The sequence below is a fragment of the Tenebrio molitor genome, chromosome 3 (assembly GCF_963966145.1).
Source record: "Tenebrio molitor chromosome 3, icTenMoli1.1, whole genome shotgun sequence".
In the NCBI taxonomy this organism is placed as follows: Eukaryota; Metazoa; Arthropoda; class Insecta; order Coleoptera; family Tenebrionidae; genus Tenebrio; species Tenebrio molitor.
In genome coordinates, this window is record NC_091048.1 from 16,522,229 (window position 1) to 16,539,873 (window position 17,645).

General features: G+C 34.5%; 1 protein-coding gene across 14 annotated transcripts in view; it reads left to right on the forward strand.

Annotated features, from left to right (window-relative positions):
- Nucleotides 1-17,645, forward strand: part of LOC138126042 (CUGBP Elav-like family member 1) — a 313,867-nt gene that overhangs the window by 287,816 nt on the left and 8,406 nt on the right. For 11 of the 14 annotated variants that reach the window (XM_069041721.1, XM_069041722.1, XM_069041712.1 and 8 more), the window contains 2 exons: nt 9,508-10,185; nt 16,608-17,343. In XM_069041721.1, coding sequence (XP_068897822.1) covers nt 9,508-10,185; nt 16,608-16,879 — 950 coding nt within the window. In that variant the 3' untranslated portion in view covers nt 16,880-17,343. Of the gene's footprint in view, nt 1-9,507; nt 10,186-16,607; nt 17,344-17,645 lie in introns of those variants that run through there. The other 3 variants (XM_069041724.1, XM_069041723.1, XR_011157579.1) reach the window with 2 other exon arrangements.

Consider the following 17,645-nt stretch of genomic DNA (forward strand, 5'->3'; position numbering starts at 1 on the left):
ATGTGAAAATAGACACAATTGTGTCTTTACGTTGTTGCATTTTAGTCAGTCCTTGTTTAAAAGGAGATTCCGAACCGCAAAAGTCTTACGTCCATGTACTTGCAGACCAAGGTAATGTGTTGTGTTTTTATTCCATGGAAATATCAATTTTACAGAGTTGCGTTTATTTATTCTACATATAATGATGTAACGAAGGCCTTGAAAAATTCAAACAAATCACGTGAATGGTTAAGGTATGTCAATCTGTTCGACAAACGCGCTTGGTTTTTATACCATCCTGCGACACAACTCCTGGATCTGAGCCGGTGGTGTGAGCCACGATTTACGTTAATACCCACAATGTCTCTGAAAATTCGAGTTCCCGCATATAGCAGCCATTCACCGTCTGAAAAAGATCAAACAATTTCGCTGTGAATGCGTTTGGCATTGCTTTGAGCGCTCATGCAATATTCCATAGATGAATAATGGTCTTGAGTATCCAATTATATCTCTAAGTGCAAGGTGTTAAAACTTAATTATCTCGTGCGATTCACTCGGTCTATTTTCGTATAATAAACCGGGAATATTATTTATGAATGACCCCACAGCTTGGAACGTCGCTGAAACATCAAAAATCGTGGATATTTATTTTTTCTACTGTCATTGCCATACCATTTAACATAAACAGTGTAAACGGACGACGCGGATAAGATTTCAAAAGATACCCAGTAAATCGTGAATAAAACGCACTTTAACTCGTAATATTCGTCGTTAAATGAAAGTGTTAAAACGGTGCCGGTTTGACACACATTTAACTGTTTGTTCTTGTGGTAAACGGCGAGATGTTCTAAGCAATTAAAATTAAACACTGGATGTGTTTTTACGTAATTTCCTTGGCGGGCTGGCTCGTTGGTGTTGCACTGAATGATCCAGCTTTTGATCCTGTTGGAAAAACCCACAGCAATAAGCGGTTAATTGAAAGGTGTGGCGCACCCTCAGATTCAATTTTTAAAACTGTATTTGAGGATCTAAAAGACATAATCAATGTTTAATTGTGCGGTTGTCGCTACAAGCGATGAAGAAAAAAGTAGAAGAAATGGGCGTGACGTGAGGACCACAGACAGTCTCGCGAACTAATTCCTTTTTCTTCAAATGCACTCTACTTCTTGACTTCTTTTTGCAGATTGGGAATCACACTTCTTACATAACAGTTACGTTATTAAAATATCTCCGAAATTACTACCTTCATGTTTTGATTCTGAGATGGTGATCTTTTAAGGCTTGACATCCTGTCATATCACAGCCATCGTTTCAGAAGTGTAAATTTGCACGTGCCCATTAAAAACGCTCGTTTTACTGCTTGTTTTTGTGTTCAAGTCGTTGCATTTCGCAGATCGTTGAATAATCTGTGTTTGCAACTCGCGGGATATTTACCCGTCTCATAATGCAATTGGGACCGGAATAAAATACGAAATCGATAAATAACGTGACTTGGTTTAAAACTTCCGATTTCGCCATATTAGTTTTAGTTCCTCGGGGGTAATTTCGTATTTTTATGACGTTAGAAAATATTGGTTCTCGAACGGGAGAGAAACCTCAATTCATTTTCATGATTCTGTTTACCGATGGTTAAAAATACAACGGTACACAGTTCGTAAGTTTATTATCTTCAAACATTCAGATTTAATTTCGTCGCGAACAATAAAAGTAACGGGGACGGTACTGAAAAATTAAAGTAGGTGCACTGGGTTTCAGACCGAATTTAATTAAAAAAACGTCAACAAATTACATATCGGATGGATTTTTTTTATGCGACAGGTGATGCTGTATTGTTGTCCCGTGGGAAATAAGCCTGAAATTTTCTTGACGAGGGCACTTTCGGGAGTTTTATTTGTGTCTGGAGGTGTACGCCAGCAGATTATTTCCGTAAAAGGAAATTAAAAAATAATTCTATTTATTCGATGACTTTGCAGCAGATTGTTCGCTTTAAATTTAACTTCATTCTAATGAGCCATAAGAATTTAGAATTATATTCAATTATTTAGAGAATAAAAATTTCAACGATTATATCGGGTGTTCATTTCAATTTCTCCTCAAAGTTGGCGTTGAAGGGTCGATTGTGAACACACCACTCGTCACTCAGCAGAGTAAAAACACAAACAACGCAAAAAGTGAGGTTAAATTTAAACGTCTGTAATCCGTGATGCGTTTACAATCGACTCTTCAACGCCAACTTTGAGGATAAATTTAAATGAACACCCAATATTTCTTTTCTACGACGATATTAATTGTTCTATTTTGCTTTATCCTTGTTTTAATCTCGGCTTTCTGTACCTTTTCAATTTTTTAAACCTAAAACTGATTGCTTGATGTAGTATAAGATAACTACAATTTGACTGTTCCCATTCAACCTGCTGAACTGATTTAGAAAGCAATGAAATTTGTAACAAACATTACGATTGTTAAGTAATCGTTGTTTTGATTTTTATGGGGCTTACAAATCGCAAAGCCACAATTGGACGCGTGCCCCGGTTTTGAATGAACTTAAGATGAGAGCGTATAACAGGCACCGGATGCAACTCTATGATAATCAAATCAGAAATAAAGTAATACATATTTCAGCAGCTCTCATAAAATTTAGAAATTCGGATGAGTACCGGAAACCGAATTACTCATGAGTTTCATGCCCGGAATGAATTTTGACGCGACCGTTGCCAAATTTGTACCGGTGAAGTGCTAGACTGTGATAAAAATGAAAAAAAGGCAAATATAAAATTTTGGCGCACATACACTACAGGTGTCTTTTACCAGTATTGAAGGAAACGCTGGGCGTCGTGACGTCGATTCGGGTTCCAGAGTAGCTTTAAAAATAGAAAACAATACGAACAAAACTTGGGTACAGGAAATATGCAGGTTATTGTAATGTTCGTCAGGCAACGCTTGAAATACATTTCGAAAGTGGCGTCATTGGAAGTGTCACTTGAAAAATGGCAACCTAATGGCAATCCGTTATTCCGGCCGCCACGCTATTGACTTAAAGATTATCTAAAAATACACCGCCGGTATTTTTTCCATCGCAGCTTTCTCGGTGCTAATTACGACAGGAAAGCTTTTAACTTGAAAATGCGTTCATCTTGTTGATTTTTCGGGGGATGCTTCAAATATGATTCGTAATATTGTTGGAGGCGTTTGGAAAAAGTTCAGGGCCAAGAATAAAACGAGCGAAGAGACGCGTTTTTTCTGGGTCAATTTTTTCTAAAAAGTTTTTGATTTGCAATTTTTGCCGTAGTTTTAACATAATAATATCTCGACGAATAGGCATTGCGAAGTGCATGCAGCTTGTCTCATGAAAACATTTGAACATGAACAGGGTCAGTTCTTGGACTTCCGATAACAAATGTCAGTTTTATCACAAGCACAATGGAATTAGAAGGTTGTAAAATTCATTAAGATAGCTGGTGATAAATACCATAAGTTGAGTTGACAATCAAATGACATTACGAGTAACAGCTGAAATAGTAGTTTATTTAACGAGTTTGTGTGTAAATTGGGCCTTTTTTGGCATGAGTGGGCCCATGAGTGCCAAAAAAAGGGCCAATTTACACACGAACGAGTTGAATACAACGTTTTTTTGTTCGACGAGCCCCTTAAAGGCTCCAAATCGCTTAAAATCATTCAAATTAGCTTGACGTTTCGTTTTAACAAGTGGTGACATTTAAATAACATAGGAGAAAATTCTCAAATTCTGACAGTGTCGAACAAAAAATTAATGTTTTTTAAGACTTTGCCCAAACCAACACGAAAGAGTTAAATACCTAACGTATGCGGGAAGTGAAATTTCCCACGTGAGCACTTTGTTTGCGGCACGACCGCATTAGTGCGAACGCGGGAAATTTCTTCCCGCAAAAGTTAGGTAAGTACAATATTTTTTGGAACGAATAACTCAAAAATATTTAAAAACAAAATTAAAAAAGTAAATAATTTAACATTTTCAAGGCCCTCTTATTATTCTTACCTTTTTGAATTGTAAGTATTTTTATTTGTTTAATAATAAAATTACTTATTTATTGTGTTGTTAAGAATTAATTTTACAGTTGCAAATGTGAAGAATCGTCCATTTTGTTTAAAGGGAATTGACGTTTCCCTCTGTCTACGTCATTAAATACTAATCTTATAATGCAATTTCCCCTAGTTTCTGATGCAAAGTAAAAAACACCGCGTGCGGGAAATCGTTATTTCCGACTTCGAGGACAACCGGGAAATACCAATTTTGAGGCTATGGGTACAAAAAAATCATATTCAAGTAAAGTCAGATCCTGATGTATTATCCTCGATACATTAAAAAAGTGATAAAGAGTGTCTATCTATGGGTTTTCTTCCGTTTTTAATAAATTTTCTGTAAATGTACAGATTAAAATTTTTCCTTTTGCAAGATGTTTGTCTCAGTAAGGATCCAGGCCTATTGATTTGTCGTTTACCATGAATTTTGCAGAAATGCACAGATTTAATTGTTTGTTTAGGCAAAACACTAATAGGAACCCAATATCTATTAATTTTGGTGCCAATCGGATTAACTACATATTTTGAAAATGTGGGCAATTTTGCAAATGCGTTGTACCTATAACAATATCGTGGAAGGGCTTTTTGACAAATTCCACTAAAACTTTGGAGCATTAGAAAATTTTTAGAGACATATATTTTCAAAATAAGTTACCTTCTAACTCATAGTCATAACACCCCACGTATGATAGGGATCTACTAACAAACATTTTAAGATTCATACTTAACTTCTTCATGTCTCTGTATCTCTGTACTATAGATCACCCACTCAAGAATACATAATTGCAACCGTTGTTTAAACAGATAGTAATAACTGTAATTTACAAAAAATATAGGGATGGAAAATAAATATTAATCAAAACTAATAATTAATTACACTTGCAGACAGTTACGTTTTGAAAATATCTACAGTTTCAGGTTTTGCCGTTGAAATGGCTTGCAAACGCAAACATAGCAAATATACGAGTACATAGTTCAATTATTTCATCAAATTACATATTTAAAGGTTTAGCCTTGAAAATCTTAGGCCCTTGGTACTATCGGCGCCAACGAAATGTGAACGAATTTCTGGTGCCATAGAAACGTCTTCTGTTTTGTTCTACATTAAATAAAACTTTGTTCAGTGGCGTACTATATGTATGAAAGTTAAGAAAAGATTTCTACATATTACCTATAACTTTCTATTACAATTTTACAATTTTCCTCGAGTTTGGTAACAGCCCTCGCTTTTCCCATATCGGTCAAGTGTCGTGGCATGTATATTGTTTAAAAATAAATTAAATCTGTTGACAAATTATGTTTGTGAAAATTGTCACAAATCTGACACATTAACGCACGCCTATGATTGATGCTACAACACACACTAGGAAAATTTGGCGTTCACATTTCGATGGCGCCGATAGTACAAAGAAGCCATCGATTTCATTAATGTCATCGGAAACCGACTTGCGATTATTGCGATTCAAAATCAAAGAAATTTCTTTTCGAAAGGATTTCCCTTGCCATTCAACGTGGAAACGCACTTTTCCAGATTCCGCATTATTATCGGAAATTTTTGTATTGTAAAACAAAAATATTATGTATTAAATAAATCTATTTATTTTCAAAAAATAATTAATAGTAAATAGTAACATCACTACTATTAATTCTACCCAAAAAAGTTATAAATTATAAAATCTCAATAAAATTCAAATGAAATCGAACTTTGACAAATGAATTTAACCAACTAAATCTAACAATACCTAAAGAAATTGGGGATTAATTTGCTTTTATTTATTAAGCAATTTTTTCACATTTACGATTCATCAGAAACGAGATTCATTGTTTAATTTGAGTTTGATTTTTAATGGAAATAGAGGGATAAAAGTTTTAATTGTTTCACAAAAATTACACCATTGAATGTAAAATGGTACAGTATGTACATACCTACAGTTCTACCAACAAAATAAATTGAAAGCTCCAAAAATACTTTTGTTTCAAGTACCTAATTGGTTTACAAAAATTGGGCAGGTTGCATGGATATAATTAAAAAAAATTAGAAACTTGTATGTACATATTAAATCACTTGGGGCTTGTTGGTGAAAATGCCCAGGAGCATTTTATATTTCGTCAAGTGTTACATGCCTCTGGTTAATCAATTACCTACTGTAATTAGGTAATAAATTATTATTCTTATTGAAACTATTGTTTAAACTGTGATGATACAAATTTTGACAAAGTAACCACTACTGTACTACTGTATTATGTAAGAAATAACATATTTAAAACAACAAAATGGCAACATCGCTGGTTTTCTTGATTATCACATAATGTTCAATATTAATGTTAAAAAATAATATTGCGGTTACTTTGTGTTTAGAGTTGTGGTTACATTTGTTATTTGACTAGCGCTTTCTGATAGTGTACTATGCTGTAATAAGCGATACGATTTGGATGTTTCATTTCATCGCAGAATCACATTTTGGAAGTAGGAATGAAGAAAATCATGGCTGGGTTTACCATACACATTGTTGTTTGTTGGGGTTTTGGGAAATCTCTCTTCACCACCACCGTTAGTATACCACCCTTATCTCTTTTTTTGTCGATTATATTATATCATACTTCACAAAATCAAAAAATATATGATCAAAAGCAGCTGTGAAAAATATTTTTTTTTAAATGAATGGTTTAAGTTGAATCGAATCGTAAATACGAGTATAACTGTTTCAATAGTTGTTGTGAACGAAGATCAAAAATGGTTTTGTTTTGAGAACGGTTCCTATACAAATGAATCACCATTACCGACATTTGATCGAACCGCCGCACAGAGGGAAAAATGACCGAAAAGTTGACCAAAAGTCGAAAGAATCAAAATAATTTATTGAAAATTGAGAAATAGGGGTTTTCGAGATCGTTGGTTACGAATTTGTTCTTAGTTTTTTCAAAAACAAAATGGCGGATCCAAAATGGCGATTCGAAATATGTATGCTGCTGTTAGGACACTGATTACAAATTTGGTACATATTAGTCTTTCCAAAAAAAAAGGTGGATCCAAAATGGTGATTATAATATAACGTTCACAGTTTTTTTTTTGACAACTTGTCAAAACGAAACGTCAAGCTACTTTTTAAGATTTTCAGCCATTTGGAGCCTTTGGGGGGGCTCGTCGAACAAAAAAAACGTTGTATTCAACTCGTTCTTGTGTAATTTGCGCTTTTTTGGCACTCGTGGACCTTTAAAACTCTCGTTTCACTCGAGTTTTAAACTGGCCCACTCATGCCAAAAAAAGCTCAAATTACACACGAACTCGTTAAATAAATAACTATTAATTATGACAATTTAATTCATACACTAAAATCCCATAAGCAACGGTGTTTTTGTCACTATGACAGCGAAAAAAGTTTGCCCTAACTTTTCCAGCGACAAAACGGAACCTAACTTTTGAAAGTGTCTGATTCTAGTAGGTCCGCATCATCATACTTTTCCGTATTCATTAAATTGTCTTACCGAATTACACTCAAGCTTTTTTTTGGGTCGAAGTAAACTTGACATTTATAACTCGAGTTTTGTTGCCTGCAATTAAACTCAAAAATTTGTTAAATTGCTAGGCAACAAAATTCTCATTGAAATGTCAAGTTTACTTCGACAAAAAAAGCTCTCGTGTAATTATAAGTGAAAAAAATACATGATCAAATGCATCTGTAAACATTTTCGCTTTTTGTACTTCATCACCATTTCCAAAAAAAAAAAGAAAGCGCAGGTGAGCGCAGCTAATTTTTGCATAATATTGTACAGGAAGGTTTAATAAACAATATAGGAGTGATAAGAGAGTGGCCATATTTGAGATTTTTTTTTGTCACTTTTAATTCAAGATTTTTGAATGAGATTTGCGAAAAATACAACTACATTCATCATTACACTAATAATTACAGGTTTTTAATTAATAAATATTGTGTGGTACATTTCATTCTACATTCCTTGGGGAAGATGATCCATTTTGTTGCACTTTATTAACGTAATTTCTGACGAAATACGAGCGAAACAATTAACAACACGTTTGACGCTCAGAAACACGGAGCATTTATTCGTTTCAATGCTCACTTTTTAAGCGATACCACGAAGGTAACGAGCGATCAAATTAATTTGTAATCGAGTTATCCATGGATTTGAATCGGTATGTCTTTTCGAATGATATGCTCAGATCTAACCTGTGTTTTAATCTGTGTTTTTTGTTCAAGAAACTACATACGATTTCGGATTCATGGATAACTCGATTACAAATTAATTTGATCGCTCGATATAAAGGACAACTGTGACTTATTCATCGGTTTATTTTATGCCCGAGGTCCTCTAGGAACAATATACAACGGGTAACAGAAATAAGTACATTAATTTTAACTGGTAATAGAACCCGTCAAGAGGAACAACTTTTCTATCTTACATTTTGCTGAAAAATGATGTTTAATTCCAAAAAAAAATTGGAGAGATTTTTCACTAAAATAGTCCTACGCAACTAAATACATACTGCAATGGCTAATTGAGATCATCGCTAATATGAAAAAAACGTCCATTTGCATCCAGAAAAGATGTTTTAACGCAGAAATCGAAATTCAAACAAATCCACCCGTATAGCAAAAAATCCACTTCGTAGGAATCTGGTTGTTTCACGTTTTTAGGTAGCTTAGTTTTGGAGATATGAACGGTTTTAAGAAAAGTTGTTCCTTTTGATGAGTTCTATTACCAGTTAAAATTAATCTACTTATTACTCTTACACCCTGTATATGCGGAAAAGTCCTTAATTCAGACTTCGATTTTTCGAGTTTTGGCCAGCTTTTTGGTATTATTTCCCACTGTGCCCCGCTCGTAGACACTGTCCAATAGCACTATTATACTCAAATTCGTAATTAGGTTATGTGTAATAGCTGCGCCTACATATTTTCGATACAGCCCTTTCACAATGGCGTTATGAAGAAAGGTAATATTACATGATGTTGTTAGCGTTTTAACGTTAGACCCAGAAATGTTCTGGATTCTTAACGTTACATTCTAACATTAGCCAATGGAAATAATTTAAAAAAAAAAAACGTACAATTAGAATAATTTTTAAGATGTGTTTTGAAAATGCCTTGATTGTCAATGGTTGTCAATTGATTCAAAGCATTCTACATATGTATATGTATTATAAATTAAAATGTTTTTTAGATAACGTCTGAAAAAAATTTGTTTTTGTTTATAACAACATTTACGTTAACGTTACCTTTAACATCACGTTAAAACTGTAATGTGATTGTGGAAGAACCTTAAATCAGCTTTTATTTTCCTTCCTTTGAATTCAGCAGACAATCTTTTTCTGTCATACTTCGTATTATGTACAGGAAAAGATGGTTTTGTTCCGTAAGCTGTTTGTGCAGTTTAGCGACTTCATTTAACCAAGAAACACTTGACTGGCTTCATTGTTGCTTGATTTTTTACCATGAATATTTGTTCTAGAGAGAAAACTGTTCGTTGGAATGCTAAGCAAGAAGCTGTGCGAGAACGACGTACGGTCCCTCTTCAACGGCTACGGCACCATCGAGGAGTGCACAGTGCTGCGCGACACAACAGGCAACTCGAAAGGGTGCGCGTTTGTCACCTTCGCCAGCAAACAGTCAGCTCTTGGTGCCATAAAAGCTCTGCACCAGTCGCAGACCATGGAGGGATGTTCGGCACCACTGGTAGTCAAATTCGCCGACACGCAGAAAGAAAAAGAACTGAAAAGGCAGCAACAGATGCAGGCTAACGTGTGGAACGCCTTGGCGGGCCCTCAACTTCAATCACCGCCGCAACAGTACAGTCCGGTCCTGTCGAATGACGCGACGTCGTTGCAATTGTTGCAGGCGATGAGCGGCGGTTCCGCCCTGTTGCCTCAGCAGCTGCTGACGGGCGCCGAAAATCTGCTTGCGCCTTTGGGGGTGCAAAATTTGGTCACTCTGGCGGCTATGTCGCAGCCGACGGCGACGCCGTTGTGTGTAGCTAATCTGTTAGGGAAAGGTGCGGGTGTTGAAAGAACTTTGACCACCGGCTTACAAACAGGCATGTCTACGTCGGACTTATCCACGTATGGGTCCCTTATTACTAACGCCACTCTCAACGCTGCCGCTATAGCGGCAGCAGGAAAACAGATCGAAGGTAGGATATTCTTTTTTTTTAATTAAAAGCAATGGAGCTAAGCGGATCCTATCAGATAACGTAACATAATATTCCTGCATATTTTGGAGAAATACATTAAGTACATAGCTCCCTTATTTATCGGAGGATTTTAATTATCTATACACCAAATTAAATGGTTGCGAATAGGCTACAAAATTGCCTAATAGAGCATGACAACATAATAGTACATACGAGGGCGTATTGATATGTTCTGGGGGAGATTCACGAAACTTTGCAAATTTGCAAATCGTTAAAGAAACGGCGAATACAATGCTTCAACAATGTCGGTTGTCATGGTTTTGAATTTGCAACGCCTTATCGAGCCTTACCGAGTTTCGTGAATGACCCCCTTAGTCTACTATACAAGCAACTAAAATTTGAAACTCAAAATATTGTATTATTTAACGTTGTCTCCTCTTAAATGAATACACTTAATACAGCGAGCCTTTGGTGCCTCTAACCGTTAAAATTTTTTTTTTTGTCTTGGTCTGCAAACTATACCTCCCCTGCTTCTATTACGTCTTTCTTGCAAAAGAATGTATGTCCTTTTAGACTTTTTTTTCGATTGAAGGAACAAATCATAGTTCGAGGGGGCTAGATCTGGACAATAGGGGATGCTCTAGTAATTCGAACCCTAGATCCAGAATTGTTTTCATGGCAATGTGTGATTTGTGTGCAGATGCATTAACCTGCAAAAACAACACCCCTTTCGGTAACATGCCTCGTTTTTTTTTCTTGATTTTCTCTCACAAGCTGGTCAGTAATGGTCCAGTTATTGTCTGGTCCTTTTCTTGATAATCTGTCATAGTTAGTCCACGGATGTCCCAAAAAACTGAAGCAAGAACTTTTCCAGTTGATTTTTATGCTTGGAGTTTTTTTGGTCTTGGAGAACAACGATGCTTCCATTCCATCGACTGCTGTTTAGTTTCTGAATCGAAAAAATGAACCCAAGTTTCAACTACGGTCACAACACGGCTCAAAAAGTCTGCATCTTCTTCAAAACGCGTACAGATTGAGCGCGATGCTTCCACCCGTGCTCACTTTTGATCTGCATTTGGGAATCTATTTTGCCGAAATTTTTTTCATATCTAAATCAACGTAAATTTTGTGATGGACAAAATCTCTAGTGTCTCAGCTATGTGTTTCAATCCAATTCATCGGTCTGTCAATATCATGTCATAAACTGCATTAATATTTTCGAGGGTAAACACCGAGATTGATTTTCCTGGTCTCTTCTCATTTTCAACAGAAAATCTCACTCTTTGAATGTTGCAATCCAATTTTTCAGGGTAGGGTACGAAAGGTACTGATCACCAAGTGTATTGAGGATATCTTTGTAAATGTGCTCACCCCTTAACCCCTTCAAGTACAAGTACAATTGCGGTTGACTTGCTATTTTTAAAATCTAATTTCTCAGCAATGCTTCAACTTCTTGAAGTAAAGTTTCACAGTGACATTTTTAATAAGTCATTGTTTGTTTTCATAGTAAAAAGATTTTGATTTCTAAAAGGGAAAGGGTCTAGGCTAACTAGATATCAATAACCCCTAGTAGTGTGTTTTTTTTTTGTATTTTTGGTATGCAAGTGTAAAGGGTGTTTTTTTAAATTTGGCGTCGAAGTAGGCGTTGGAGAGTCGATTGAGATCGCACCACTCGTATAAAGCGTAAGATTTAAACAGCTGATCAACCTGTATAGTGCGCTCACAATCGACAGTTCAACGCCTACTTCGACGCCAAATTTAAAAAAACACCCGTTATACTTGTGATACATCGTTGTTTTCAGAATAAAAACCTCTACCAGAATATTAAAAAAGAATGTGTTCGAATTTGAAAAACATTTTTTTGCAGTTTAGCCTTGAAGCCCTTGGGGCTATACACGATTTCACAACCTATTCACAACCATTTAATTTGGTGTATAGATAATTAAAATCCTCCGATAAATAAGGGAGACTATGGACTCGTCTTTTTTTTTGGACACCTGTATGATACATAAAATAATTATAATAACGTTTAACTTTAGTTTAACCAGAAATCACTCTGATATACTTCGTCCAGCGAGAGATGGGGAAATTTTAAATTGTAAACTTGTCACCCAACACTACAAAATGCACTAGAAACCATTAACTAGAGCATAATTTCAGGGCAAAAATATTACTGCTTGTCCTCCAATACATATTTCAAATTTTATGTACGGTAGTACTACTTTCTCTATGTAGAATTTAGTGATTTTTATGTCAACCAATCTCTCGCTGGACAAACTCTATCAGTTTCATTGCAATGACATTTTTTTTTACAAATTAGAAATAATCCAACGATATTAATTTACATACATATTTTTATTTGCAATTTACTTTTTAATATCTAAAGCCCTACAGTTGGTTTTGACTGATTATGAGTACCACAAAAACAAAAGAATATTCCCATTACAACAGTTTTTTTATTTATTGTTTTTTTTAATAAATAATTTTAGTGAAATTAACATGTTTGCTCTTCTCAAAAAATACAAAACTGACAACATCTATTACATATTAATTAATGATTACAGAATACGTATAATAATTAATTTTTAAGAACATTTTACGCGGTACAAGTAGGTAGGTACCTACCCAAGAGTAATTTGTTGAACATTTTTCACGGCTTTGAGGTACGAGTAGGTACATATAGTCGACTCAAGTTGCAAAAAACCACTTGTCATTTGCAACAGCATTTTTTCAATATTTTTGAATCAAATAAAGGCACAAAGGGACCTGAAAATCATAGTTTGCATTGAATATTTCCCATATAAGTACAGTTTTAAAATAATTTCAAACGACTAATGCCATAAAATTGCTGTTGCAAATCCAAATTGGTTTTTTGCAACTTGAGTCAATTTTATTTAGAATATTTTCCAACTAAAATCAATGTTAACGTCATATCTAGTAAAAATTTTATGTTATTTATTTTTTCTCATTTTAAATTTTTAGGAAAAATTGAAATGAACCCATTGTAATCGTAATATCGTGTGTTCATTTAAATTTATCCTCAAAGTTGGCGCTGGGGAGTCGATTGAGAACACACCACTCGTGTAAAAGCGTAGATTTAAACAGCTGATCTGTTATCCTTTATACGTATAGTGCGTTCACAATCGAGTCTTCAACGCCTACTTTGAGGATACATTTAAACGAACGCACGATAGGTTACTTTTGACAAAAAAAAAAATTTAGATCAGAATACTAAAAAAAATCACTTTGTCTAAATACATATTATTCTTTGTTCTCGACACTGAAAAAACAGTTTTTATATTACAAATTTCTTCAAATTTAACCTATTCAGTGAATTACATTATAACATGATGATTAATGGTTATGTATCAATCGACACCTTGAAAAGAACTATTTTTTTAGTTTTTACTTGTAACCATTGGAATTAACGAGATAGTACCCTTTTTTAACAATTGAGCTATTATTTTGCCCTTTAAAATATGTAATGTAATTTACAACGTCCCTAATGTAAAGCACCATAAAATTACTCGCTTGCTGATATTGAATGTAAAATATTAAATACGGTTCTATAATAAAGTTTGGTGTGTATAAAATAGTTTTATGGAGTCAAGTGTCGTAAAAATTAGCAAATGTTAAGCGCCAATTAAGCCATAATCTCGCTATATCTTTGAAAATTCTGTATATGTAACCTTGAATACAATGTACACATGCTTTCAAAACTTTTGCGTCCACCTTCAAAATCAACTAACAACGATTTTGCAAAATTTTAGGAGTGTGAACGGGTAATTTTGAGATTAGGTTAAAAATGGCAATGACAGCATTTAAAAAAAAATATGATCTTCTCTTCTTTACTTGTAGAACAGTGTTTTTATTTAGCCCATCATGAGGAGCAACCCTTCCTATGGACCACCTCTCTTCTAATTTGGAAATCATCAAAACTTTGTCTTTCTCTGTCAGTCGAGGCATTTTACTTTTCAAAAGTTTAAATATCAATGTTGATTAATTACAACCCTGATTTAATACAGCGAAAAATATGTGTACGTGAAAGTTTTGAAAGCAAGTTTAGGTAAAAATTTGCGAGGGAACCAAAATTCTTTTTTTCACATTTTCAACACACTAATTAAGGAAACTAACAAGAATCCATTAACGTTCAAAATTATTTGACCAATGAAATTACCAAATTTCCTTACCAACGTAGTGTTCATGGCACGATCACAATGGGCCATTTGAATATAAAATTAAGTTAGGTAATTTTAAGTTTTAGCTGTTTAAACATAAACAATTTCGTAGAATGTAAATGTTAGTCATGGTTTATTTTGTATTCCATTGGTGTTATCAAACACTTTTAAAACATGGAAGCCTTATTGGCTGATAAGGTTAACTGAAGGACAAACGCCTTGTTTGTTACCGAGTGCGGTATTCACGTCGATTATTTTCACCGTATACCCGTACTCGATGTAGACGAGAAATCAATATTTTTTGTGTATCTTCCCAGTTAACATATAATTTATAAGTTCACGTAACGTTTCCACCATTGACATTTGTTTTTTTATTCGTAAGAAATAAATGAAAAAACTCTAAGACAATAAGCTAAGGGAGTGACGCTTGAAAACTAGGATAAACTTGTACACAATCGTTACAGTCGATTTTCTGTTTGTATCATTTATTCCGGCAAAAATTCCAATGTTACAAAAAATGATGAAAGAGGAAATCGAGGGGAAAATATTGGTGAAAAAAATTCTTGTCACGACGCAGATTCGAACTTGTGAAATCTCGTTTAACGGGTGAACGTGCTGGCCGTTTAGCTCGAATTTTTCATAATGTCAACGAAGATGATTTTTTGTACGACATCGCAAATGGATAGACAAAATTTAATAGAATGCCCATCAATAGGTAATACAGATTGTCGTTAACTTTAGCTATTTTCGTGAAATTCAAAGGATGTCCTAAATTTTCAAAATTCTGGAAATAATAAGTAAATATGTGGAAAATTTATTGTGAATGTTTAAAATTATTACGAATATTTTTTCTATGTAATTTTATTATATACTAAGTAGTTGTGACTAAGAAATTTATGTGTTGTAAAATAAATGGCAAGGATCATAAGATGTGAGGTGAAAACATGGTCGTCAAAATAATCATAAAAAATTATTACATAAATATACAACATAATATTATTATATATTATTTGTGATATTATAAATAATATCACAAACATGTTTTGTTTATAAATGCTGGTTATTCCTACAAAGACATCAATAACGAACCTGATCGCATGGCTTTAATTGAAAAATATTCGACAAGTTGTCAATTCAACGTTATCACTTTTTTTGAATTCATGTTTTTTTTAATCTTGTCAAATATTTTTCAATCAGACATGCGGAAAAAGTCCATAGGCTGTTTTTATCAGATGCTTTATTGATCTCACTGTATATTATATGTTGTGTATCACCTACCAGGATTTGTGTGAAGCCGGCTAATGCAAAAATGGTAACATAGTTTAAACCAAAAATCTTTTAGTATAAAAAATTGAAAGGGAGACATAAATGACCCAAAAATTATACTAGATATGTACTTTAAAATGACCTACATTTATGGAATGAAAGGAAAACAACAATTAGGTAAAAGCGCTTAAATTTTTTATGAGACATTACCTGAAAATTTTTATTGTATTGTATTTAACATTTTGTGATTCTGCAAATATAAAAGCATGACATTTTCTGTTTTTATTATGGCTTGCACAAATAATTAATATGCTTTTCCGTGTTGTATTCAATCGTATTTTTTATTTACCATATATAAAAACAAAGCTTTTCATTTTTTTTAAATCTGATTTCCATGCTGCAATCCTTTTTAAATCTGCAATAACATTTTTTCGTTTGTTCGGTTCAGGTGTTTTTACCTCCAAAATACCTGTTTTATGTATTTATAAACAAAAAATTTTACTTTACAGCATTTACAAAGTTATGAATTTTATAAAACCTGAAGAATTGTTCTCGTTTCAGTTTTTCGACCCTCCCTAACTATAAATGAGGTTTAATTGCAAATTGTTAAATTTTACAACTTTGTGTAGTTTTATAAACATCACCATCGTAAATCTAATTGAGTACAGGATGAGAATCAAGCCAGTGTTACATCTCTGAAATGGTTTTTAGCGCATAAAACCCCCCAGTACATGAAACAATTTTCTCGAGTGAAATGATTTTCACCTTTTTATAGGTTCGTTGTAAACTATGTATTTCACCGGTTAAGACCTAAAACAGAATGTTTGTTGTATGTATGTGCAGAGGTACGAGTATAAGGTAAGGCGACACGAATGGAATTTCTCGTGCGTCATATATCGCTTAAAGGGGGTTGACGACGTACGAGGATGTGGCTTTCTCTGTTGTATGTGGAGGATTGCAAGCGTGGTTTTGTTGCAGGTCCGGACGGTTGCAATTTGTTCATCTATCACCTGCCGCAAGAGTTCACTGATACGGATCTGGCGTCGACGTTCCTGCCGTTCGGTCCTGTGATCTCCGCCAAGGTGTTCATAGACAAACAAACAAACCTATCGAAGTGTTTCGGTTTCGTGTCGTTCGACAACGCGTCGTCGGCCCAACAGGCCATCGCCGCGATGAACGGATTCCAGATAGGCACCAAGCGGCTCAAGGTGCAGCTGAAGAGGGCCAAAGACGCCTCCAAGCCCTATTAGCCAAAGAGACAGCCAGTCGATTCGTACTCGTACATGTACTAGTACACCACAGCACAGTGCCAGTGTCTTGTGCCCATCTCAGGATATCATCTAGCTGCTATTTATACGAACTGTGAGATATTTTTACTAGTTAACTGCGGCGGTCACCCGCCTCTTGTAAATTGATAAATGATTATGTATATGACGAATGACGAGGATGTTCGGCAACAATAAGTGTTATGTTTCTATTATTATTGTCATGTTTGGTTCGATAGGTTTTGTAAGTTGTGTTTCGTGGCGTACGCGCGTAGACATCCTCTGTTGTTTAGTTCTATCGTCTAGGCCATAAATGTAAATGTTGAGTGATTATTTCGTTTAGTTCTGAGTCTACTTTATATTATCATTTATTTATATGAGCATGTATTTGATGAATTGTACCTTTATTTTCTATTGTTGATTAAACCAAAGTTAGACCAAACACCTGACCAATGTCTTTAATATTATGCAGGGTCTTACTACACTCACACCCAAACCAAACAGACAGGTCTTTTCAAGATGACGAAGCTAACACCGCTTTATACTTAGAGTTCTCTAACCATTCGAACTAGATTTCGACTGCAAAAATTTTAACTCGAGACAATTATGTCGCTTCACGTTCACGTAACAAAAATTGTTCAATAATAGTTATTGTGTAGCTACTTGATTACCTACCTAGTTTAACATTTCTCAAACACCCCAACTTAAAAACCTGACTGTTTGGTGGTAAGTTGTCTTTTACCACGTTAAC